The 27,548-nt window shown below is 41.1% G+C and overlaps 1 protein-coding gene across 2 annotated transcripts in view; it reads right to left on the reverse strand.

The window, feature by feature from the left end:
• Window positions 1-27,548, reverse strand: part of LOC126458143 (tuberin) — a 307,774-nt gene that overhangs the window by 180,771 nt on the left and 99,455 nt on the right. For both annotated transcript variants that reach the window (XM_050094996.1, XM_050094995.1), the window contains exons 10-13: window positions 14,321-14,489; window positions 12,448-12,684; window positions 7,632-7,872; window positions 5,575-5,693 (exon numbers count right to left, since the gene is read on the reverse strand). In XM_050094996.1, the coding sequence (XP_049950953.1) occupies window positions 5,575-5,693; window positions 7,632-7,872; window positions 12,448-12,684; window positions 14,321-14,489 (766 nt within the window). The remainder of the gene's footprint in view (window positions 1-5,574; window positions 5,694-7,631; window positions 7,873-12,447; window positions 12,685-14,320; window positions 14,490-27,548) is intronic.

Genomic DNA, 27,548 nt, shown 5'->3' on the forward strand with positions numbered 1-27,548 from the left:
ACAAAAGGACTGACAGAGGCCACAAGTCCATCTATAGCAATGAGGAAAAGAAGTACACTCAATACGGAACCCTGTGGGATGCCATTCTCCTGGGTCTGTGGAGAACTAAAAACAGTACCAACCCGATCCCTGAACAACCGATTGGGAGTGGGCCCCAAAGATCCCACTCATGAAGTGTAAGAAAGATGTGATGGTGCCAAGCTGTGTCATAGGCTTTGCGAAGGTTAAAAAATACGGCAACCAAATGGCAGTGCTGGGAAAAAGCCTGCCAAACTGCAGATTCCAAGCGAAGTAAATGATCAGTTGGAGACTGTCCCTCTCAGAAATCACACTGGTAAGGGGACCACGAGATTCGAGGACCCAATTGAGCCGCCGGGCTACCATCCGTTCACGTCCAAGTAACTTGCAAACAACGTTTGTCAGACTAATTGGCTGATAGCTTTCGACAAACAGGGGGTTCTTACTGGGCTTAAGGATGGGAACCACGATGCTATCCCTCCGTTGAGAGGAAGTCACCCTGGAGCCAAAGACAGCTAAACAACCAGGGAAGATGTTGTCATGGAGCACTGAGATGTTGAAGCAATTGGTTATGAATGTAGTCTGGGCCAGGGGCCGTACCACGAAAAGAAGAAAGTGCGGCAAGAAGTTCCCATTCTGTAAAAGCTTTGTTGTAAGATTCTGTCTGACAAGGGGTAAAACATAAGGTGGAAGCTGTTTATGGTGAAGGAAAGCAGCCGGATGTAGGTTGATGCTGATGCTGTTGCAAAATGGGTCGCAAGATGTTTCGTGAGAATCAATGGGTCGGTGCAAAGGCCATCTGGGAAGGCAAGGCCCGGGAGGGTAGACTGCTGATGGCAACCTTGGAGGGAATGAAGTGTACCCCAAACCCATGTCATAGGGACAGTTGAACAAAGGGAAGAAACAAAGTGTTCCTAACGCACCCGTTTGCTCTGTTAGATTAAGTAACAGATTGGTGTGAAGGCGTTTAAAGGTAATAAGATTGACAGCGGATGGGTGCCTCTTAAGGTGTTGCAAAGCTCAACGGTGATCACTGATGGCAACAGCAATGGCCGGACTGCACCACAGGACTTGCCGGCAGTGAAATGGTCTGGATGAGTGTGGGATAGCAAGGCTAGTGGCGCAAACAATCGCATCAGACACGTCACAGAGGATGTCATCAATACAATCCGACAAAGAGGGAGAAAGAAGTGCAGTGCAGTGTATAGAGGCCAATCGGCGCGTTGGAAAGACCAACGAGGTAATCTGTCCATCAGGAAGTGAGAAGGGAGCGAGAGAATCAATGGGAAGTGGTCACTATCGCAAAGGTCATTGTGTTGCGACCAGTGGAATGATGGGAGGAGGGAGGAAGAAGAAAGAGAAATATCAATGGCAGAAAAGGTACCAGACCGGCACTGAAATGAGGAGGGGAGCAATCATTAAGAAGGCACAAGTCGTGGTCTGCACGAAATTGGTCTATGAGAAGACCCTGACTAGATGGAAATGCACTGCCCCACAAAGGATGATGAACATTAAAATCCCTAAGGAGGAGGAAGGGAGGAGGAAGTTGCTGAAGAAGGGCAGTTAAGGCAGCAGGTGTAAGAGTCCTGTCAGGAGGGAGATAAAGACTGCAAACTGTGACCTCAGAGTCCAGGTGGACCCTAACAGCAACCGCTTCCAATGTAGTTTGAAGAGGAATCCACTTGCTAGCAACGTCCATACGGACCAACGTACAAACACCACCAGAGCCCTGCAGGGGGCCAACCTGATTTCGACAGAAAGCACGGAACCCACAGAGGGCCAGTGAGTGATCATCAGTAAAATGAGATTCCTGTAGAACCACACAAGCTAGGGAATAAAACGAAATAAGGGATTTCAACTCCAGAAGGTGATGGTAATATCCATTACAATTCCATTGGATAACCACAGAACAATGATTCAAATGGTGGGTAAACAGGCTCCGACAAGGAGGGGGCAACATCCATGAACAGCAAGTCAGAGTCAGGTTGCAAAGGTAGGGACGGGACTTATGTTTCTTCTTCTTTTCTGTTTGAGATCAAGGAGGGCTGTGCAGCAAAAAGGAGCCAGCTGCAGCAAGATCTGGAACAGAAAGAGATGAGGTGACCTGGGGGCCTTCAGACTGTGGTTCTTGTGGTCATCGTCTGGCAGCAGACCTTTGGCCTGGAAGGTGCCGGGAAGGGGAATCCTGGGAGGAGTGCACCTGACTGGCAGACGCCAAAGAAGTGGGACACTTCTCCGACAGGGGAGTGGGAGTGGCGCCCGGAGGGGAGGGTATGGGAGTGGGGGAAGACAGGGGTTGAGGCTGGGGTAAGGAAGGGGGAGGAAGGGGTGAAGATGTAACTAAAGAATAGCTAGATGTCATGGACACAGGATGAAGACATGCATACTTCTTAAGAGCCTCATTGTAGGTTAGACGATCGAGGGACTTATACTCCTGTAACTTTTTTTCCTTCTTATAAACTAGGCAATCCGGAGAACATGGAGAATGATTGCCATGACAATTAACACACACAGGCAGGGGAACACAGGAACTCCCCTCATGGAGTGGATGTCCACAGTCATTGCAGAGGGGGGCTTGCAAACAGCGGGAAGACATGTGGCCAAAACACAAGCACTTAAAACATCTCATAGGTCGTGGGATGTATGGCTTCACATCACATCAATAAACCATAATCTTGAACTTCTCAGGGAGGGTACCCCCTTCAAAGGCCAGGATAAAGGCACCAGTATCAACGCAATTGTCCTTTGGACCCTTCTGAATACGCCGAACAAAGTGAACACCCCGCTGTCCGAGATGAACACCCCGCTGTCCGAGATTGTCCCTAAGTTCCTCATCAGTTTTAAGGATGAGGTCCCTGTGAAAAATTACACCTTGAACCATATTCAAAGACTGATGGGGGGTAATGGGCACAGGAATTGTGTCAAGATGGTTACAGGCACGAAGGGTCGCAGACTAGGCAGCTGAAGCAGTTTTGATCAACAACGAACCCAACCGCATCTTGCTCAGAGAGTCCACTTCTCCAAACTTGTCTTCAATGTGTTCCACAAAAAATAAAAGTTTGGTATTGGTGAAAGCATCCCCACCAGACCTGGTGCAAACCAGATAGCAGCGGAAAGGTTTCGCCCCTAGGTGATGAGCCTGACCCTCCTCCCAGTGGGTAGCCATGGAAGGGAAGGCCGAAGGGGCAGAAGAAGCAGCACTAACAGAATCATTTCAATGCAAAGAGAGGCCATAGAAGAACGGCCAGAGTTCTTGACCCATATGCATTTCATTTGCATAGCGTCCGTCCAGATACCACCCACTCCGATCGGGGGCTCTCTCCATGGGCGCCACCCAGCTACAGCAAGGGCTGTCTGGCATGGTGGCCACTGCCAGGAGTTCCGATGCTCCAGGACGACAAGCAACCACTCCAAGGCTTACATGAGGTGGTCACAGCTCAGGTATCAGAAGTGTGATCCCTGTGTTTTCAGGGTGCTCAACCAAAAGGATACATGCGACCCCACCACACGGGCTGGCTACCGTGCTGGCTATGTACCCTAGCATCAGACAGCGACGTGAAAGAAAAGGTGGAAGGAACTGGGAGGGCACATGTCGGAGACACTAGGTAAGGTGCTCTTCCCCAAATGGCTCACACTACGGAATAGAAATTTAGTAATGGAGGTCAAACCCCAGAGGGGGACCAGAGAATGCCAAAAGATGAGGTAATTACGCAACAAAACCAAATTGTAAAGCCAACATAACCAAGAGGATAGTGGGGCCAACATAAACAAGGACACTAAGAGAGGGAGAGGAGAGGGTGAAGGGAAAGGAGCATTTCGACATCCTCCATATAGTCCAGACTTGCCATCAAGTAACTCATCTCTTGCCCCAAGATGAAGGCCTGGCTGGTTATTCAGCACTTCACAGTCAATGATGAGCTCAAGGATACTGCCAACAAATGGCTGGAGCACCATTCTCTAATGAAGGGATTAAGGAGCTGGTTTCAAGATGCAACAAATATTTGCAATTGGGTGGTGGTATTCTGAAGAAGTAATGTCAACATGTGAGAACAGATTGTATATATAAATTTATCTACTTTTCCTTTTTTTAACAATGGATCCAAGATTAATTTATAAACATCCTGCTTAACAAAGTGACACTCATGCACAGTCTAAATTTGAAATTACCTACTGAGGTATTTTGGCAGAGCAAACAGTGTATAAAATAAGCACTTCCCTGTCCATCACTGGAGGCACAGAATGCACTACTGATGTGCACTGGGAGTGAACATTTACTTTTACCTTCAATACACAGTTGGCTGTTCATAGTGATTTCCTGTGGTCGAAAGAATAATGAGAAAAATTTTTATGATCAAAAAAAGATGAACCCTTTTTGTCAGGAGTTTAAAATGGATGCCTGATAAAAATGATTTATCTGAAATCCCCGCTATTTAACCCCCGAGTAGGCATTTTTCATAACATGGGCAGGTGCATGGGGTGCTTTCTACTCATGAAAAGAATAGCTGTCTATGTTACCAAGGTAAACATGTATGAACAAAATTACAGTTTAATCTTAGTTTAATTAAACAATGATAAAATAAGCTAACATTATATGAGCTAAATCACTGTTCATTTAAATGATGATAATATAAACCTTTGATTGTCTCACTCTGTTGCCACACAAAAGTGTTACACCATAGCAATGACCCACTCGAAGCATTAAACAGTGAAGTTGCCTCAGATCCCTGCCAACCACTTATTTCATAACCGGTTATCTTGTAGATAACAGCCTCATTGTGAGACTGTGCTGCTAGCTTGTATCAGGGTCATTTTCTAGACGGATCAAATTTTTTTTTTTCTCATCTAGCTCACTGTTTATTTTATATTACTGCTGCTCACTTGGAAGTATGACAGCACAACTTATTACTGTGTTAGGAGAAGCAATAATGAAGGAATAGGTATGGGCTCGAACTTGTAAAACAACAATGGAACTGTAGAAAACAATTTTATTAGTGATTGGTGCACTTTATACACAGGCACACCCACTTGCGGTTCAATAATCATAGTCAATTCACTGCATAGTGCCTTTATTAGAATCCTACACTGTTAAAATCTACTTACAGTACACTCCCAATTATTCAGGATATATGGGGGAGAAGATGCACAATAATCAAAAAACAAGAGTAATGGAGATATTTTCAAACATGTATTGGGGTTTATGTCTACTGGATCAGTAGTAGCAGTAGTAGTAGCAGTAGCAGCATTAGCAGCGTTGGTGGCCGACATCTGCACATGCTCCGGCATGGCTCGATTCAATTGCTGCCAGTCTGACTTAGCATCCACCACTGCCCCTAGCAGCTAGCAACTGCACTGCCGGTCACCATGTGTGCGAAATGTCTCTCTCTCTCTCTCTCTCTCTCTCTCTCTCTCTCCCTCCCTCCCTCCCTCCTTCCCTCTCTCTCTCTCTCTTTTAAGATGCAAGAACAATCTACAAACTGAATAATCTGCACATGAATAATGGTGAGTACACTCTATACATGAATAATGGTGAGTACACTCTATACTGTAAGTACTTACAATGGCACACACAGCAGCAGCCAACATGTCAACATCATTTCCATGACGAGACAAAATGAGAGCTTTATTCTTCATTACTCGGGGCACTTCCTGCAGAATCAGCTGCAGTACTTTCCAATCTGTAAACCCATTTGATGTAAAATATTTAAAAAATATTTATAAAAAAAAACTGCATTATACCATACACTGAGATGACAAAAGTCATGAGGTAGTGATATGCACATACGCAGATGGCGGTAGTATAACAAACACAAGGTATAAAAGGACAGTACACTGGCAGAGCTATCATTTGTACTCAGCTGACTCACGTAAAGAGGTTTTCGACACGATACTGGCTACACAATACGAATTAACAGACTTTGAATGCAGAATGTTAGTTGGAGTCAGATGCATAAAATATTCTACTTCAGAAAACGACAGAAAATTCAATATTTCAAGATCCAAAGAGTCAAGAGTGTGCTGAGAATGCCACATTTCAGGCATTACCTCTCTCCACAGACAACAGTGTAGCTGATGGACTTCACTTAACAACTGAGAGCAGTGGCATTTGCATATAGAGTTTTCTGTGCTAACAGACAAGCAAAGCTGCATGAAATAATTCCAGTAAACAATGTGGGACATACAATGAACTTATCCATTAGGATAGTGTGGCAAAATGTGGCAGCAGATGACTGATGCAAGTGCCTCCACTAACAGCACAAGATTACTGCAGTACCTCTCCTGGGCTTGTGACCACATCAGTTGGACACTAGATGACTGTAAAACCATGTCCTGGTCAGATGAGTCCTGATTTCAGTTGGTAAGAGCTGATGATAGAGTGTAGTGTGGCACAGAGCCCATGAAACCATGGACCCAACTTGTCAACAAGGCACTGTGCAAGCCTGTGGTGGCTCCGTAGTGGTGTGATTTGTCTTTATATGGAATGGATTGTGTCCAAATGAACCCATCATTGACTGGAAACGGTCATGTTCAGCTACTTGGATACCACTTGCAGTCATTTGTGGACTTCGTGTTCCCAAATGATGTCCTGTCACCAGGCCACAAATGTTCACAACTGGTTTGAAGAACATTTTGGACAATTCGGGCGAATGATCTGGCCACCCAGACTGCCCAACACGAATTCCATCGAACTTTTATGACACAATCTAGAGATCAGGTCATGTACAACATCCTGCACTGACAATACTCTCATTATTACGGGTGATTATAAAGGCAACATGACTATATTGCTGCAGGGGAATTCCAACAACTTGTAGAGTACACGACATGTCGAGTTGTTGCACTATGCAATATTAGAGGGTATCCCATGACTTTTGTCATCTTAGTATACATTACACATACTCAAAAAAAATTATATTTATATATATTGCTAGCATTTATTTATCTGTACTGCTTTCTTGTATTACAAACATTATATGGTTTAATACAAAGCTAACTTCAACTACTTTAAACATGTGAGCAAACTTTCTGTCATTGGGATATTTTGTAATACAAGAAAGCAGTACAGATAAATAAACGCTAGCAAAATGTATCGTGCACAATATTAAATTACTAAGCAAAAATTTATTGATGAAAGATAAAAGCAGAGCCAGCTAGACAGCTCCTTTTTCCTTCCATTGTCAATTGTACCATGTTTGTTTTATAAAGGTCTGTATACATAGGCAGAACTTATATCCTCCTCTAGATAAAATAACCCTAATGGGTTTTTATAAAATTTCAAAATGTTGATACAAAAAACAGATTAAAATTTTAGAACAGGAGATGAGATGGCAGATTACACACGATGTGGGTAATACATTGCACAGCCACAAGTAAAATGTCAATGTGTCGAAACACAAATGAAACAGGAGTTTTAGGCACAATCACCCAGTAATTACAATCAACATTTAACAGTAAAAAGAGAGTTTCTTCAACTTCCTTTTCTATTTCAGACTTAATCATCTACACAAAAAACCTGAAGTGTTACATAATTACAAGTTCTTCTATTTAACCATGGTGCTTTTTCAATTTTATGAACTATGTTCAAAGTTTTATATCATATTTCAATTAAAACAAACCTCTTTCCTGCTTCAGAGCAGTCACAACAGCCTTGCAAGCATGTGTGAGAGAGAGGTGTGTGACAGTGCAAGGTACATGAGCTGCAGGTGCAGGGCTTGATGGCTGTGGCGACACAGGTCGTTCCCCATGTTTGTGATCCACACACAGAAAAGGGCTGTATCGCAACTGGTGGGTCACAGGATCAGGAAAACCAGGCTGGTACATCGAATTCGCTCGAAGTTGCAGGAAACACTCAAATATCTAGAAAGGAAATACCAAAGAAGTATTACGGAGCTTCCCTGTAGCTTTGAAACAGTTGAAAAGTTACAAATAGATTTAATTAAGTTGTTAGCCTCCTCCTTCTTATTCTTCTTCAATTTCTTTATGGTTTCAAATGGCAAGGGAGTCACAATACAAAACCAGTTGGGTCATTGGATGGTGAAGATTCAAAGTTATCAACCAGTCCCATTCAACAATTATAATTGATTTTTAATGTCTAACAGCAGCCTTGTTTCCCTGTTACATCAACAACTGATCTTTTAAGTGGCCTATCATATTTCGGCACATTTGTGCCACCATCAGTGGGTACTGTTATTTTGGCCATACTCTCTGGAATATCTACACGTTCCTCTTTATATCATTATATAGTTTATCACACTTTCTCTCATGGTCCCTGCAATCTGTATCTTCTTCTGTTAAAGAAATACATACAGAAACAGGGTAAGTTTTTAATGATCAAAATTCACATATTGAAAGATATACCTTCACAAAACAAAAAAATAATTTCTCTCTCAATGGTACGTATGTTTTCAATATAGATGTCTATTCTGTCATGAAGGGTGTTTAGTATTTTTTTTCTTTTTTTTAATCAAGCATTTGGCATTTATGAAGATAGCTGAATAAAGATCATAGAGGAAAGCTAACAACTGGCAAACAAAAGCTCACAGCTGACAAGCTGTGTAAATATTCGTGAAAGTACTAATAATGCATTACACTATAAAGCTTTATCACACATACTGGTGAAGCTACATAATCATGCCAGCTGCAGAATCATATTTGGAATCAACATGTGTGTTGCGGAGGGTTCATGGCATCTATGGAGGGTGACAGTACATGCACTTGTGTGGTACAATGCCCAGTACACAACATAACAATTATCCCTCTACATCTCTCTCTGGCAACTGGAGACACAATAACAAACGTACATATCCTTGTGCATCCATTAACTGCAGTTTCGTAGTGACAATGATGTATTTTAAGTCAAGTAGTTCTCCTTTATGACCAACCTCATTCAAACTTGCAATGAATCTCCTTCAAAATTTTCTCAGGCACTAGGAATGTCAGGGTTGTCGGGCAGGTAGGTTAGAAAATTTAAAAAGGGAAACGGATAGGTTGAAGTTAGATATAGTGGGAATTAGTGAAGTTCGGTGGCAGGAGGAACAAGACTTTTGGTCAGGTGATTACAGGGTTATAAATACAAAATCAAATAGGGGTAATGCAGGAGTAGGTTTAATAATGAATAAAAAAATAGGAGTTTGGGTAAGCTACTACAAACAGCATAGTGAATGCATTATTGTGGCCAAGATAGACACAACACCCACGCCTACTACAGTAGTACAAGTTTATATGCCAACTAGCTCTGCAGATGATGAAGAAATAGATGAAATGTATGATGAGATAAAAGAAATTATTCAGGTAGTGAAGGGAGACGAAAATTTAATAGTCATGGGTGACCGGAATTCGTCAGTAGGAAAAGGGGGAGAAGGAAACATAGTAGGTGAATATGGATTGGGGGGAAGAAATGAAAGAGGAAGCCGCCTTGTAGAATTTTGCACAGAGCATGGCTTAATCATAGCTAACACTTGGTTCAAGAACCACAAAAGAAGGTTGTATACATGGAAGAATCCTGGAGATACTAAAAGGTATCAGATAGATTATATAATGATAAGACAGAGATTTAGGAACCAGGTTTTAAATTGTAAGACATTTCCAGGGGCAGATGTGGATTCTGACCACAATCTATTGGTTATGAACTGCAGATTGAAACGGAAGAAACTGCAAAAAGGTGGGAATTTAAGGAGATGGGACCTGGATAAACTGACTAAACCAGAGGTCGTACAGAGTTTCAGGGAGAGCATAAGGGAACAATTGACAGGAATGGGGGAAAGAAATACAGTAGAAGAAGAATGGGTAGCTCTGAGGGATGAAGTAGTGAAGGCAGCAGACGATCAAGTAGGTAAAAAGACGAGGGCTAACAGAAATCCTTGGGTAACAGAAGAAATATTGAATTTAATTGATGAAAGGAGAAAATATAAAAATGCAGTAAATGAAGCAGGCAAAAAGGAATACAAACGTCTCAAAAATGAGATCGACAGGAAGTGCAAAATGGCTAAGCAGGGATGGCTACTGGACAAATGTAAGGATGTAGAGGCTTGTCTCACTAGAGGTAAGATAGATACTGCCTACAGGAAAATTAAAGAGACCTTTGGAGAGAAGAGAACCACTTGTATGAATATCAAGAACTCAGATGGCAACCCAGTTCTAAGCAAAGAAGGGAAGGCAGAAAGGTGGAAGGAGTATATAGAGGGTTTATACAAGGGCGATGTGCTTGAGGACAATATTATGGAAATGGAAGTGGATGTAGATGAAGATGAAATGCGAGATATGATACTGCGTGAAGAGTTTGACAGAGCACTGAAAGACCTGAGTCGAAACAAGGCCCCCAGAGTAGACAAAATTCCATTAGAACTACTGATGGCCTTGGGAGAGCCAGTCATGACAAAACTCTACCATCTGCTGAGCAAGATGTATGAGACAGGCGAAATAACCTCAGACTTCAAGAAGAATATAATAATTCCAATCCCAAAGAAAGCAGGTGTTGACAGATGTGAAAATTACCGAACTATCAGTTTAATAAGTCACAGCTGCAAAATGCTAACGCGAATTGTTTACAGACGAATGGAAAAACTGGTAGAAGTGGACCTCGGGGAAGATCAGTTTGGATTCTGTAGAAATGTTGGAACACGTGAGGCAATACTGACCTTACGGCTTATCTTAGAAGAAAGATTAAGGAAAGGCAAACCTACGTTTCTAGCATTTGTAGACTTAGAGAAAGCTTTTGACAATGTTGACTGGAATACTGTCTTTCAAATTCTAAAGGTGGCAGAGGTAAAATACAGGGAGCAAAAAGCTATTTACAATTTGTACAGAAACCAGATCGCAGTTATAAGAGTCAAGGGGCATGAAAGGGAAGCAGTGGTTGGGAAAGGAGTGAGACAGGGTTGTAGCCTCTCCCCGATGTTATTCAATCTGTATATTGAGCAAGCAGTAAAGGAAACAAATGAAAAATTCGGAGTAGGTATTAAAATTCATGGAGAAGAAGTAAAAACTTTGAGGTTCGCCGGTGACACTGTAATTCTGTCAGAGACAGTAAAGGACTTGGAAGAGCAGTTGAACGGAATGGGCAGTGTCTTGAAAGGAGGGTATAAGATGAACATCAACAAAAGCAAAACGAGGATAATGGAATGTAGTCAAATTAAATCGGGTGATGCTGAGGGAATTACATTAGGAAATGAGACACTTAAAGTAGTAAAGGAGTTTTGCTATTTAGGGAGTAAAATAACTGATGATGGTCCAAGTAGAGAGGATATAAAATGTAGACTGGCAATGGCAAGGAAATCGTTTCTGAAGAAGAGAAATTTGTTAACATCGAGTATAGATTTAAGTGTTAGAAAGTCGTTTCTGAAAGTATTTGTATGGAGTGTAGCCATGTATGGAAGTGAAACATTGACGATAAATAGTTTAGACAAGGAGAGAATAGAAGCTTTTGAAATGTGGTGCTACAGAAGAATGCTCAAGATAAGGTGGGTAGATCACGTAACTAATGAGAAGGTATTGAATAGGATTGGGGAGAAGTTTGTGGCACAACTTGACTAGAAGAAGGGATCGGTTGGTAGGACATGTTTTGAGGCATCAAGGGATCACAAATTTAGCATTGGAGGGCAGCATTGAGGGTAAAAATCGTAGAGGGAGACCAAGAGATGAATACACTAAGCAGATTCAGAAGGATGTAGGTTGCAGTAGGTATTGGGAGATGAAGAAGCTTGCACAGGATAGAGCAGCATGGAAAGCTGCATCAAACCAGTCTCAGGACTGAAGACCACAACAACAACAATAGGAATGTCATCAAATAAAGGTGTGATGCCTTCTCTCTGATATACAACTTCTCTTGAAGTGTTAGGATCAAAACTGACTTCTGGCACTATAGCAAAAATCTAAGAGTACTGTTGTTCCACTCTTGATGGTAATATTAATTACCACCAGTTGTCACTTGTAATATGCCATGCCCTTGATATCTACATCACTCACGTACACTTCACCAACATGAATGTTACTGAATTACATGTATATCAGATCATTCCTCGTGATAAACTAACATTCCTGTCTGCAAGCATATTTTATCATATCAGTAACAACACATTGCACAACTGTTCAACATATACTGCTTGTATTTAAACTTTTGATAAAGAAGTTTAATTTCTTGTTATTAAAATGGAACTTCATGTCTCAGCAATCTGAATCTAATGAGTAACTGAGGAGGAACTGAACACAAAACTTTGCTATTAATTTATTAGTGCACTAGCAGCTATTAAAACTGCATGGGTCACAATTAATTCAGAATATATTGATTACAGTTTTGCTCTCTTGATACGTACATGAGATTACTATAAAATCATTGAATTTAGATCATTTTATTCACACTAAATCCAATGCTTCCTTATGTGCTAGTGCACAGTAAGTGTGTGTGCTGTGCTGTACGTATGAATAAATACTCACCATGAATCTAATACTGTTGCAATTTTCGAACACAGTGGGACGCTGGTAATGTGCATCAAGGTGCCCAACAAGCAACTTGTATGTATGTATTGCATGTGACGATGGTAGCTGATAAATTTTTATCTTCAGAATTCGGACTAAACCAGCCACCACTGTTTTCACATCAAGCATATCTGCCTCACTACATGAGCCAAGAGTTGGGTCTTGACCATGCAGTTCAAAGGGCCTGCTAAGCAACTGTAAATTAATAAGAAAAATTGCATACTTTATTCAAAATTTGTTACAGCATGACTGCCTGTGTGCAGTGCATATCCATTTGTATAACTCTAGTTTAATAGTAAAACAGGAAAAATATTAAGCAACAATTTGATATTACAGTGATTTCAGAACAAACTTACAAACCAAGAAGACTCTCATTAAAGAGATCAAATACAAAATGTCACTGCAGCTGTTGTAGGACACATTACCTGTGACACAGACACCAAATTTTAACAATAACTTCATGCAAAATAGTCTGTCAAAAGTTTTTCCTCGATAATTTACTGATATAAGGCTGAAGAAATCTCTTCACAGAAAATAGTTTCCTTTCAAGCAGTATCACTGAAATCCTTGAGAGACGCTAAATGTATGACTTGTATGAAAGATCCTCAGGAGTGATAATTTCAGGCAGTGTCCTTACAACATGTCTTCTTGTGTTTTGTTAGTTGTGAACCTGACATCTTCAACATAAATTCTGATAATCATATCATTTCACTGACAACTTATTTTGATAGCCTACTGTCTTCCTTACAGGTATCCGCAAAAATTCCATATCATGGCATCAAATAATTTTGTGTAAGTCACGTATAAAGCACCAATTCTACTTTAAAATTTAAAAAAATTGTGAGTCAAATAGTGCACATAAAATCATTCTGTACAGTCAATTGCAACAATCATCTGTCTTTAGAAATAACAAAATGGCAAACTGTAGTGATTTTCTTGCACAAAACGTGACTCAACAACGATGCAAAAAAATGAACAACTTGTTCACAATTTTTGCATACTGATACAAAACTATTACAAATACTAATAAACAATTCTCAAAGTTTTTGACAGATCTTATTTGAATTAAAAAACACTGCAGCATAAAATAAGTCGACTGAAGTATATTAGAACTTTCTTTTCAATATATTAGCATGACAATTATAGCCATGAGTAAAATGTGCCTGAATCAGGGGTCCAATAATGAAACAAAAGTGCTTAAAACTGTAACTCAGATGAATGTAGCAAAAGTGCGTACGTGCGCACCTACCCACACACACACACACACACACACACACACACACACACACACACACACACACACTCAGCAGTGTGTACAACGTCTATGCCCTGACAATTTAAGGAGAAGTCCTGCCATTGCACAAAGTTTTAACAATCCCATCACACTCACACTATAACACTGACTAAAATAGTAACCATGTCCTTGTAGAGATGTCCTTGGCAGTAAATATAAGTTTACTCTAGGGGCACAGCCCAAAAGCATGGATCTGAATTGTCAAGCACACATGTCTAATGAGAATTTACCAATTATCACTTGTTAGGCTTTTAACATTATATGAAAATAAACTAAATGGGAATGTGAGTCATGGACAACAACTCTAAACACGAAACTAATATTAAAAATAGTTTACAAGTTATATTCAGTAATTGATAACATTTTCGTTTTGGGGTAATTGCAGCCCAAGGAATGCCACATAAAAACTGAAAATATAACTATGTTTAGTCTTAAAAAACTGTCAATAGTAAATTTCAGTAAAGTAATCAAACTGAAAGTATATACAATTCACTAAAATCTGTTCCAGTAAATACTGCATAAGAGGTGGGTACTTACTTTCCCCAGCAAATCAAGCAGTTCCAAACATCTTTTGTTCTCGCATTCAACACAAAGTTGTATGAGAAGCTCTGCAGCTGACTTGCGGACTTGGATATCATTGTCATTGTCAATATGTTGCAAGTACGGCACAACCACTTTCTCTATTAACTCATCCTCATAAAGGCATCTGTAGAAGCAACCATACACTATCAATGATGATTTACTGAAGTAATTTTTAAATTACAGTTACAATAACACAGAATGTTTATTTTCCTTCATGCTTGTTTTTATCATTCATTCAAGGTTTACCACTACAATGTTGTACATGATCCAGTCACATTAATGTTGCCAGCACCTATGTTCGACATCAACGTGCAATAACCACTCACAGATGGCAGGTGGCAGCACTAGTAGTGAAAGGTATATAAAATTTCAGGGGGATATGAAAAACAGTGCAGTCATTGTCTTATTGCAGAGAGTGGGAGATTTGCCTGGCTTCCAAATGGGGCATGATCATTGGATTCTGGGCCAAGGGTGAAAGCATTTGTAAATTATTTGAGTGCCAAAGCATAGTATGCATTGCAAAAATGGCAATATGCAAATCCAGTGCCAAGACAACTGTGGTGCACCATGGGCCATAGATGACAGAGGTGAACAATGGTTGCGAAATTGTGTACTGGTAAATAGACCACCCAGATGAAACGCGCCTACAAACTGTGTCTTGTCAGTGATTGTTCAGTGAACATTACTGTTATGGGCCTCCACAGCACGCACCTGATTCATGTACCCATACTGACTGCTATTATCGGCAATGAAGGCTGGAATTTGCACACCAATACCACAACCAAATGGTCACCGAATGTCCTTTTCAGATGAATCATTTTTTATGCTCCATTGAACAAATGGCTGTTGGCATGTATGGCCCTGCAACAGACATGTGAATGTTACATGCCAGAGGAGGAGGTGTTATGGTTTAGGAAACGTTTCTGTGGAGTTCCCTGGATGATCTCATCATTCTGAAGGGCACAATTAATCAATACAAGTATGCATCTATCCTTAGGGACCATGTCCACCTCTACATGCACTCTGTTTCTTGCCTCAGCACAATGGCATCTGCCGAGCAGGACAGTGCAATGTATCATACAATTTGCAGTATGCATGCAAGGTTTGGAGAGCACCAAGATGAGTTCACTGTATTCCCTGACCATCAAACGCCACAGATTTAAATCCAACTGAGAATATGTGGGACCACTTCGATCGGGTTGACTGGACCATGGATACTCAACCAAGAAACCTAGTGTAGGTGGCCACGGTACTGCTGTTGGCATGGCTCCACTTTGCTATCATTACCTTCCAGAATCTCACTGCCTCTTCTTGCACGCCCATGCTGTAAAAGTGGTTATTCAAGTTTTTGACAGGTGGTCAAAATAATGTGACTGGATCGTGTGTTTCACTTAGTAACTTAACTATGCTGGGAATACTGATGGAACTAGCAGCATACCCTATCTTCGCAAAGGTACCACTATGTTTCTACGGCTGGATGACTCGCCTGGCATAGTGGTAATAAATTACACACACTTCCTTGTGGATCAGTCTACGTATTAGTAGTAAAAGCTGTATCAAGATCCCTACAGTAGTTCTTGGGGGTAGCCTTCATGTACAGAAAGAAAAAAATTGGGGGAGGGGACTTTTAATTTATAATATGTAGTGATACAGAGAAGCCCTACACATTTTTCTCCTGAATTGCTTTTAAAATATCTCACCAACATTCTTGAGCCTGCACGCACTACATATAAAACATTTCACACTATACTACTGTCACATATGATTAACTTCATCAGTGACATGGATGTTTTTGTACAAGTGATGAGTTCTTCCAAAACACTGTCAGGGCACATGAATGAATTAAAAAACTGAGTACTTAAGCCACAAATTCGAAGATATTCTTATTGCAAGTTTCTCTGCAAATAAATTGCAAACAATCCTGAATCAAGTATTTTCAGATTTCGTTTCAACTCAATCACTTAACTGAATTTTCTCATGGTGAGAAATTAGAAGAAGTGATCTGTTTTACTTGGTAAAAAACTTTCAATAGCCAAAATCACACAAATTCATCTATTTTTGACAACAGGTTTCCACAGATACAACTGTCACCCTGTGGTCTTCAAAAAATTTTGGTTACAAAATGTGTTCATCGTGAGTTAGAATCTCATGTTATATTGTCATAGTGTCAGTGTGGTGGATAAAATATAACACAGTTTACCAAGGTTTGTCAGAAATAAACCTATAAGGGTGTTACAAAAAGGTACGCCCAAACTTTCAGGAAACATTCCTCACACACAAAGAAAGAAAATATGTTATGTGGACATGTGTCCGGAAATGCTTACTTTTCATGTTAGAGGTCATTTTATTACTTCTCTTCAAATCACATTAATCATGGAATGGAAACACACAGCAACAGAACGTACCAGCGTGACTTCAAACACTTTGTTACAGGAAATGTTCAAAATGTCCTCCGTTAGCGAGGATACATGCATCCACCCTTCGTCGCATGGAATCCCTGATACGCTGATGCAGCCCTGGAGAATGGCGTATTGTATCACAGCCGTCCACAGTACGAGCACGAAGAGTCTCTACATTTGGTATCGGGGTTGCGTAGACAAGAGCTTTCAAATGCCCCCATAAATGAAAGTCAAGAGGGTTGAGGTCAGGAGAGCATGGAGGCCATGGAATTGGTCCGCCTCTACCAATCCATCGGTCACCGAATCTGTTGTTGAGAAGTGTACGAACACTTCGACTGAACTGTGCAGGAGCTCCATCGTGCATGAACCACATGTTGTGTCGTACTTGTAAAGGCACATGTTCTAGCAGCACAGGTAGAGTATCCTGTTTGAAATCATGATAACGTGCTCCATTGAGCGTAGGTGGACGAAACTAAAATGAACTCTAACATGGAAATTAAGTGTTTCCGGACACATGTCCACATAACATCTTTTCTTTATTTGTGCATGAGGAATGTTTCCTGAAAGTTTGGCCGTACCTTTTTGTAACACCCTGTATAGTTAAAAAGCACCTTGTACACATGGCCATCTCCATTGGACCACACATTTCATTTCACCTGTGGTGGATTCTCTATGTATGGGACATGTCACATAAATGTAAATATATGTGTGTAAGTGTACATTTTACTGTATATTGTGATTTTTAAGAATTAATATTTATCTGTGAGTGCTACGTATATGAACATGACCATGTGCACAAGGTGCTTTTTAACTGTAAATGTTTTATTTCTGACAAACCTTCGTATAATGTGCTATATTTTATCCACAAGAACATGGCAAGATGTTCTAACTCACAGTGAACAAATTTTGCAACAAACATTTGTTGAGCACCAGAAGATAACTGTCAAAACTGAATGTCAAAAATAAAGATGAATTTATGATATCTTGGAAACTGAAAGTTTCTTATCAGTTCCTTAAATTTCAAAGCATGTTACATGCATCGATAATTTCTTCTTATGTATTACATTTAACAATGAAGTACTTGAAACTTTCTGGCAGATTAAAAGTGTGTGCCATACCAAGACTCGAACCTGGGACTTTTACCTTTTGTAGGGAAGTGCTCTTCTGACTGAGCTACCTACACACGACTCATAGTCCATCCTCACAGCTTTACTTCTGCCAGTAAAGCACTTACCAGCAAAAGGCAAAGATCCTGCTTTACAGTCTCGGTCTGGCACACAGTTTTAATCTCTCAGGAAGCTTCATCTCAGTGCAGTCTCTGGTGTAAAGTGAAAATTTCATTCTGGAAACCCCCCTCGTCCCCAGCCTGTGGCTAAGTCATGGCAATATCCTTTCTTCCAGAGGTGGTAGTCTTGCAAGGTTCGCAGGAGAACTTCTGTGAAGTTGGTAAGGTAGGAGACAAGGTACCGGTGGAAGTAAAGCTGTGAGTCATGCTCAAGCAGCTCACTTGGTAGTGTGACTCTCTGTCAAGCAAACAATTTTAATCTGCCAGGAAGTTTCACATCAGCACACTTTCTGCTGCAGAGTGAAAATTTCTTTCTGGAATAATGGACAAACACTTCTCATTGAATACTCACTCCTCTGTTGAGTTACCTTTATATGATTTGCTAACAATACTCATCTTGTGACAAAAGAAACTACTTTTGGCTCTTGTTTTATACAACATGGGAAATAAATCACGTATTGCAGGAATGCCAAAGGGTAATGACTGCCTCAGTGAAATTCCATTTGTAATTTACTCAGTGAAAGGTGAAGTACTTAATTCAAATTGTTTAGAATATTACCCATACATTTTTCTTTAAATAAGAAGTACAACAATCATCTCTCATAAAAATTATAGTCATTCCCAGGGGTTATTTATTAAACTGTAGCATGCCCAATGAAGTATGAATGGACTAGTATGTGAATCCAATCCATAACAATTATTAAAAATCAGTATTTGCTGCGATTATCACTATGGCACAGTAAATCATAAAAATCAGAAACACTGGGGTCCCCACAAGTAGTATGCCAACACACAGGACCAATCCATTTTGCACAACATTAACAGGAAGCTTCATGAGAACCAAGCCATAATTGTGCAGGCAGACAAAGGCCACACATCAATAGTCCTATACGAGGCCGACTACGCACGAAAAGCACAGGACTTTCTCTCCAGCCCTATGTTCCAAACATACTCATTTAACCCCGCAGCTAAGTTCATCACAGAAATTAAGAAGGCACTTAAAGAAACAGATATGTTATTCACCCCTTCCTTAAACAAACTTTAATACCAATGAATCTGAGAACACCCACTTTCAGGGGCGCCGTGAAACTTCATTAGCCACAGGCTCCTGTAAGGTCAATCCTTAACGCTATTAATGCCCCAGAAGACTTATTGGCTAATGAATTGCAAAGTTTCCACAGTAAGCATTATTTTTTCTATGATGTTCATGCCATCAAGAACAGAGAGGAGTTAATTACACACCTCAAACACGTAACTGTAACCAGTGATACGAATCTAGAAAGTCTCGACATCGTAAGCACGTACACAAATATTCCCATTAAAGAGGTGATTCCTATTATTGAGTCCAACTTACAGACATTACCTTGTCTAGATTCACAAAAATTTAACGAATTCCTTGATTTGCTCAGAATTGTTCTGGACCATAATTACTTTGTCTTCAAAGACACCATATATGGACAAACTGATGGGATAGCCACAGGATCCCCCATTGCCAGTATAGTAGCTAATATTTACATCTATCACACTGAACATCAGTTTTTTTTTTTTTTTTTTTTTTTTTTTTTCAACTCACCCACATCATCTTCAAGAGTAGTATGGTACAAAAGATACGTCGATGACATCATGCTTTTATATAATGGGACCGACGACCAGCTGCAACTTTTTCGACATGACTTTAACCAAATGCACACCAAGATTCAGTGCACCATAGAATACCAATCTGACTTTACACTCTCCTTTTTGGATCTGGAAATTTTGTTACAGAATAGTAATGTTCACTTCAACATATTTAGAAAACCAACTATGACTAATTGTATTATTCATTGCTCTTCAGTTCACCCAAAGCAGCAAAAAATGGCAGCTCTTCATTCTATGCTTTACTGCATGGCCAGACTCCCTGTCTCAAAAGAAAATTAGCAGCACACGTTGGCTACCATTAAATTCATAGCACATGGTAATGGCTACCAGCCAAATGTTGTTGATCAGCAAATGCAATCGGAAGGCGCTTCCAACGATCTATACGGGATTACCCTATCATCTACTAATAATGATAATACTAAAATTTTTTTTTTTTGCAGGATCCCATATGTAGGCATTATATCTGACAGGATTGGCAAATGGCTTAGGAAAGAGGGGATTATACCTACCTTGTACACCCCACATAAGGTCGGGCATCTATTGGAGCACCACGAAACCAGAGAGGGACAATCGCTACGCACAATTTGCCGTTTATTGCATCCAGCATAGTGAGTGCCCAACTGCATACATAGGCCAAACTGGCCATTCCTTTAACATACGGTTCAGAGAGCATCAGGATCTTAGCAATTCCAAATCCGCTCTCACTTACCACCTGAAGGATAATACCCATTCCATTTCAAATATAAATACAAATTGCAGGATTCTACATATTCAACATAAGGGCTCAGTTTTAAACATTTTAGAAGAAATAGAAATCATCTGCAACATTGGCCATGATTCGTCTGGCATTTTGAACTTAAGCACGCAGTCCTGCTAAATAACTTTTCTTCCTGAAGCAGTGTCCAGCCTCATTTCCTTCTCTTTCTGGTCCCTGATTACTGTACGCCACACATGTATACTATTTTTTATCGGGTCAGTGTTTTTTGTAGCCTCCAATAGGCTTAACGAATGTATGGCATATGCCTGTTTCGTATAGTGAGGTCCGCAAGGTTCACCCAGTTCATTTAACATAGCTGTAAAATTGCCCTCTCTTAATAAAAGTTGCATGATTTCATTTTATCCTATGACTATGGTGCATTATAGTACTGTGGCATTATCTGCGCCCTCACTAATAAAAAATTTACCCGCCTTTCATCATGTAAAGTACATCTCAGGTCTTACCTAACGTAAGCCTCGATTAGTTGTCGACTATTGGTTAGCAGTTTTAAACTGACCCCACTTTTAATGTGTCCTTTTAATGCTATTGTTGCTAGCTATTTATTGGCATATTACTTTCTGACAGTGTAGGCAGTAAGGTTTCGCTACTTTCCTTGTTGATCAGCAAAAAGAGCTTGTAAATAGGAGTGGCACATGTGCATGTTCTTTTAACTGATGACTGTGGCGAGTTGTTCCACATTTCCATTTATACACTCCTGGAAATGGAAAAAAGAACACATTGACACCGGTGTGTCAGACCCACCATACTTGCTCCGAACACTGCGAGAGGGCTGTACAAGCAATGATCACACGCACGGCACAGCGGACACACCAGGAACCGCGGTGTTGGCCGTCGAATGGCGCTAGCTGCGCAGCATTTGTGCACCACCGCCGTCAGTGTCAGCCAGTTTGCCGTGGCATACGGAGCTCCATCGCAGTCTTTAACACTGGTAGCATGCCGCGACAGCGTAGACGTGAACCGTATGTGCAGTTGACGGACTTTGAGCGAGGGCGTATAGTGGGCATGCGGGAGGCCGGGTGGACGTACCGCCGAATTGCTCAACACGTGGGGCGTGAGGTCTCCACAGTACATTGATGTTGTCGCCAGTGGTCGGCGGAAGGTGCACGTGCCCGTCGACCTGGGACCGGACCGCAGCGACGCACGGATGCACGCCAACACCGTAGGATCCTACGCAGTGCCGTAGGGGACCGCACCGCCACTTCCCAGCAAATTAGGGACACTGTTGCTCCTGGGGTATCAGCGAGGACCATTCGCAACCGTCTCCATGAAGCTGGGCTACGGTCCCGCACACCGTTAGGCCGTCTTCCGCTCACGCCCCAACATCGTGCAGCCCGCCTCCAGTGGTGTCGCGACAGGCGTGAATGGAGGGACGAATGGAGACGTGTCGTCTTCAGCGATGAGAGTCGCTTCTGCCTTGGTGCCAATGATGGTCATATGCGTGTTTGGCGCCGTGCAGGTGAGCGCCACAATCAGGACTGCATACGACCGAGGCACACAGGGCCAACACCCGGCATCATGGTGTGGGGAGCGATCTCCTACACTGGCCGTACACCACTGGTGATCGTCGAGGGGACACTGAATAGTGCACGGTACATCCAAACCGTCATCGAACCCATCGTTCTACCATTCCTAGACCGGCAAGGGAACTTGCTGTTCCAACAGGACAATGCACATCCGCATGTATCCCGTGCCACCCAACGTGCTCTAGAAGGTGTAAGTCAACTACCCTGGCCAGCAAGATCTCCGGATCTGTCCCCCATTGAGCATGTTTGGGACTGGATGAAGCGTCGTCTCACGCGGTCTGCACGTCCAGCACGAACGCTGGTCCAACTGAGGCGCCAGGTGGAAATGGCATGGCAAGCCGTTCCACAGGACTACATCCAGCATCTCCACGATCGTCTCCATGGGAGAATAGCAGTCCGCATTGCTGCGAAAGGTGGATATACACTGTACTAGTGCAGACATTGTGCATGCTCTGTTGCCTGCGTCTATGAGCCTGTGGTTCTGTCAGTGTGATCATGTGATGTATCTGACCCCAGGAATGTGTCAATAAAGTTTCCCCTTCCTGGGACAATGAATTCACGGTGTTCTTATTTCAATTTCCAGGAGTGTATGTCCCCACTAAATTTACAACTTGTTTGCCACTCATGTGAAGGAAAAGTTTCATTGTGCTTTACAGTTTATATAATAATTTTATATTGCACTTTCTACTCAGTTTTACCACAGTTCTGTACCAAACTGTTCAATACGCTCCTTTACTACACATAATGCACTTTTAACTTATATCATGCATTTATTATGTAATTTTTTTGTTTTTTCTTCATTTTAAATGTAAACCACTAAATTCAAATTGTGAATGGCCAAGCTAGTGGCTCCACATTCTTCTCTCTGTCAATAGATGGCAGCACTTTTGCCACTCTGGTTTACCAATTTGCCTCCTCGTTCACATCCGCTACTCCCTGCTCTGCGCTCATAGGCAGCACACCGTGCCTGGTACACGCGGTGCTCGGGGACCACAGCACAGTGTAAGTGTCGTGATATCATTTGTATATTTCCCTACTCAGGCAGTCATCTGTAGTGCTGCCTAGTGCCATTTGCGCATTGACATAGGTTTCACAGCACCTAGCCTAACCTGTGGTTTCAAAATGTTTTTTAAAAGTTTTTAAAACTTTTTAGGGAAATTTTTGTTTTTTATTTTTGTGTGTTGTGGCATGTGAAAATTGTCTCCCGTCTTTTGCTATTTCCAGTACAACACCTGAGGATAGGCTTATAACAGTCCATAACTGGTGTGTGAAAATAAAGAAATTTACAACTGAAGCGGTATTTTCCACCTCTGGTATCTCTATATTGATTACTTAATATTAAAATAATTCAAGATACTGCTGAAACATTCTGAGCATGTCCGACATACACATAGATTCAGCATGTCTGACATACACATAGATTCTAAAACAGACATTACTGTTCAAGGTTCCAAAAATTATACGGGGAGGACAACTAAAAACTTCACAGATAGGAAAAAGACAGGATATGATTTACAGCAGATAGAAGAAAAATCAGTATGATACACTGAATTTGGAGCAAATATTTCAATGGACTAACAGCCAAGATATTCAAATTTCAGAATATAAATAATGATCTTTCACAAAGTCAGTTAAAAATTACACGTTACAAACAGGGACGTAAAAAAGAAACATGATAAAATGAGTAAGGAACTGATAAATCAACAAAAGATAAAACATGAGAACATTCACACATACAGCTGACACAAAAAACACACAATAAAGTTATTGGAAATGGGAAAGTCTGAAAGCTAAAGAAAAGAATGAAGAAGAAACTAACAAATTTGTAAGGCAGATGGCTGCAAATGCCATGTTTGAGAAAAGATACAAATAGCCTGTGGCAAAACGTACTCAAGTTGTTATTCCATAGTATTCTCAACAAGAAGATACACAGTGTTACTTGAGTGACAGAATGTGGTAGTAGTCGCACAAATATAAAATGCTGGACAAATCTTGTAGGATAGTTGATAGAGGTCTACATCTACATACCCTGCAAGCCACCATATCATATGGGGATGAGGGTATCCAGTACAATTACTGGGCATTTCCTTTTCTGCTCCACTTACAAACAGAGCAAGGGTAAAACGATTGTCTATATATCTCCATATGAGCCCTAATTTCTTGTATCTTATCTTCATGGTCCCTTCATGAAATGTAGGTTAGCAGCAGGAGAATTGTTCTGCACTCAGTTGCAAATGCTGGTTCTCTAAATGTTCTTGTTAGTGTTCCATGAAAAGAACATTCCCTCCCTCCAGGGATTCCCATTTCAGTTCCCAAAGCATCTCTGTAACACTTACAAGTTGTTCAAATGAACCAATAATAAATCTAACAGCCCATCCATGACTTGCTTGAATGTCTTGCATGCTGTTTGAACCTACTAGTAACAAAAGCCACACTTCACAATGTTATTAACATAGCCCATTATAGAACTGAGTTGCTAACTGAAAACTTTTTGAAAACACTACCTTACTCAACCACTCAATGCTGCCACCCAACACCTTACTGCAAACACCCCAAAAAAACCCCACCCCCCCCAAAAAAAGGTAAAAAAGTGAACCCACAAATTAAAATTTTTTCTCAAGTAATGTATCACTGTACTTTCAAGGGCTTACCTTCAGCTTTACTTCTAAGTTTAATTAGATTGTTCTAGCATCACACTTCATATCCTTCTCATGAAAATATTTTATTCAGATAACAGAAGTAGCACAATTCGCCAACAACCATCCTAGACTTTCAATTGTTTGGCAATCCCCCAACAGTTTTTCAGAGTTCCTTCCACACACTGTTTCTCCATCCTTTTCCTGACCTGTGCAAAACAATGTACTATTCAGTTGCTAATATGCAATCACTTAGTGAAGACTTTAAATCAGTACCTGTCTTGCACCAAATCAACATTTTCAGGCAGTACTGATACCACATTGCTCATCATTGGGACTTGCTTATTTATATGGCATCCCTGCTGTTGAGCACTTTGTTTTACATGTCCCTGTAATCATAGTCCCAAAACATGATCCTTTGTTAGTCTTTCAGCTAATAATGATTTCATCTTCAGTGGACATAACTAAGTGAGGCTTACTGACAGGGAAGGCAGACTACTGCCGCCCCCCCCCCCCCCCCATGCAACTCTCTTTCTGGGTCAATGGCACAGACAACTGCCAACCAACCCCCCCCCCAACCCAACATGCAAATCTCTTTCTGGGTCAATGACAACGGGCCTTCTTAAAGTCCCTGATCTGATTCAATTCCACAGGAAACATCTATGAAATCTGTAGCCTTGGTGAGTCTGTAGGTCTTAATTCTCAAGAGCAACTCAGTTCCTTCCATTGTGAAGTTATTATGATCTTCAGCTAAATACCATGCAACTGTTATGTTTGAATAATTACTCTCTGCTTACTAAATCCTTCCCAAATACTGTCTTTGTGCCGTGTTACACTTAGCCACGACAGAAGTATTACATAAAAATTTTCGTTCTTTTTTAGTTTTATCTGGGAATGGGTACAAAAAAATATATAAGGAGACAAAACTGGATTCTAAAGTTTGTTTTCTGTGTTAATAATATGTCACAGAGTCTGGTCTGTGAAATACTACTGTTAGAAGAAAGGGTATTTTTGGCTCAGAAATGGGCACTTTGAGCAATATGTGGTGTAAGCTCATGAACCTCCTGTCAGCCACCATTCACAAGTCTGGGACTTCTGATGATGTTTTTTGTTACGAATATGAGCTTATCCCCAAGAATTAACAGTTTTCCATCTGGTAATACTAGACAGATATCGAATCTGAATTTGGATCACCTTCTTGACTCTTGTGCAGAAAGATGTGCAGCATTACTCTGCATCCATTTTCAAAAAGTTACCACACGAATTGTGAAAGTTTAGCCATAATCCTTAACACATCCAAGTCTAAACTGAAGAACTTCCTCATGGATCATTACTCCTATTTTGTCGGGGAGTTCCTGGAAAAAATTAAGCTAATTCCTGTGTCACATTGTTTATCGTGATAATATATATTCACAGCTTGTCCTCTGCATCTGCAGATTCATCTATGAGGACTGTTAAAAAAGTTCTGGAACTTTGTCCAAAAAATTTTTCAGTGCTAACCTTTTACATATTGTGCATGAGCTCCATTGAAATACTCTCCTCCACAAATGATACACCGCTCCCAGCGCTGTTTCCATTTCTGGAAGCAATCTTGGTATGCCTCTAGCTGGATCACACGAAGATTTTCTTTTATCTCATCTACACTATGTGATCAAAGGCATCCGGACACCTGGCTGAAAATAACTTACAAGTTCATGGTGCCCTCCATCAGTAATGCTAGAATTCAATATGGTGTTGGCCCACCCTTAGCCTTGATGACAGCTTCCAGTCTTGCAGGCATATGCTCAATCAGGTGCTGGAAGATTTTTTGGGGAATGGCAGCCCATTCTTCACAGAGTACTGCATTGAGGAGAGGTATTGATGTCGGTTGGTGAGGCCTGGCACGAAGTTGGCGTTCCAAAACATCCCGAAGGTTTTCTATAGAATTCCGGTTAAGACTCTGTGCAGTCCAGTCCATTACAGGGGTGTTATTGTCATGTAGCCACTCCGCCACAGGTCATGCATTATGAACAGGTGCTCGATTGTGTTGAAAGATGGAATCGCCATCCCCAAATTGCTCTTCAACAGTGGGAAGCAAGAAGGTGCTTAAAACATCAATGTAGGCCTGTACTGTGATAGTGCCATGCAAAACAACAAGGGGTCAAGCCCCTCCTTGAAAAACACGACCACACCATAACACCAACGTCTTGGAATTTTACTATTGGCACTACACATGGTGGCAGATGACGTTCACAGGGCATTCGCCATACCCACACCCTGCCATCGGATCGCCACATTGTGTACCTTGATTGGTCACTCCATACAACATTTTTCCACTTTTTAATTGTCCAATTTGTACAATCCTTACAACAAGTGAAGCATCATTTGGCATTTACACGTGTGATGTGTGGCTACTGAGCAGCCGCTCAACCATGAAATCCAAGTTTTCTCACCTCCCGCCAAACTGTCATAGTACTTGCTGTGGATTCTGATGCAGTTTGGAATTCCCGTGTGATGGTATGAACAGATGTCAGCCTATTACACATTATGAGCATCTTCAACTGTCAGTGGTCTCTGTCAGTCAACAGACGAGGTTGGCCTGTACGTGTGTTTAATTTTCAGTTGAACTGCAGTCTTAAGCAAACTGAAATTTCCTCATTTAGTTTCATCAACAACATTTTATGCAAAAGGCCCCAAGTCTGAAAATGTAGACTTATCTGCAGCCTCGTATGATATGCACAGGTGAGCTATGGATGAAGCTTGTCATACACACCAATATATGTCACCACAGATGACACAACAGAGAAGTTGGTTACAAAAATACACACCTAGTCTTATATAAATGTTCTGCAAAATCAATCCACAATATCTGCCTCCATGGCAGAGGCTGCTAATGCACACTTGCACGGTGACTCTCAACTCCAGGATAAACTGGTTTGAATTCT

The sequence above is a fragment of the Schistocerca serialis genome, chromosome 2 (assembly GCF_023864345.2).
Source record: "Schistocerca serialis cubense isolate TAMUIC-IGC-003099 chromosome 2, iqSchSeri2.2, whole genome shotgun sequence".
NCBI lineage: Eukaryota > Metazoa > Arthropoda > Insecta > Orthoptera > Acrididae > Schistocerca > Schistocerca serialis.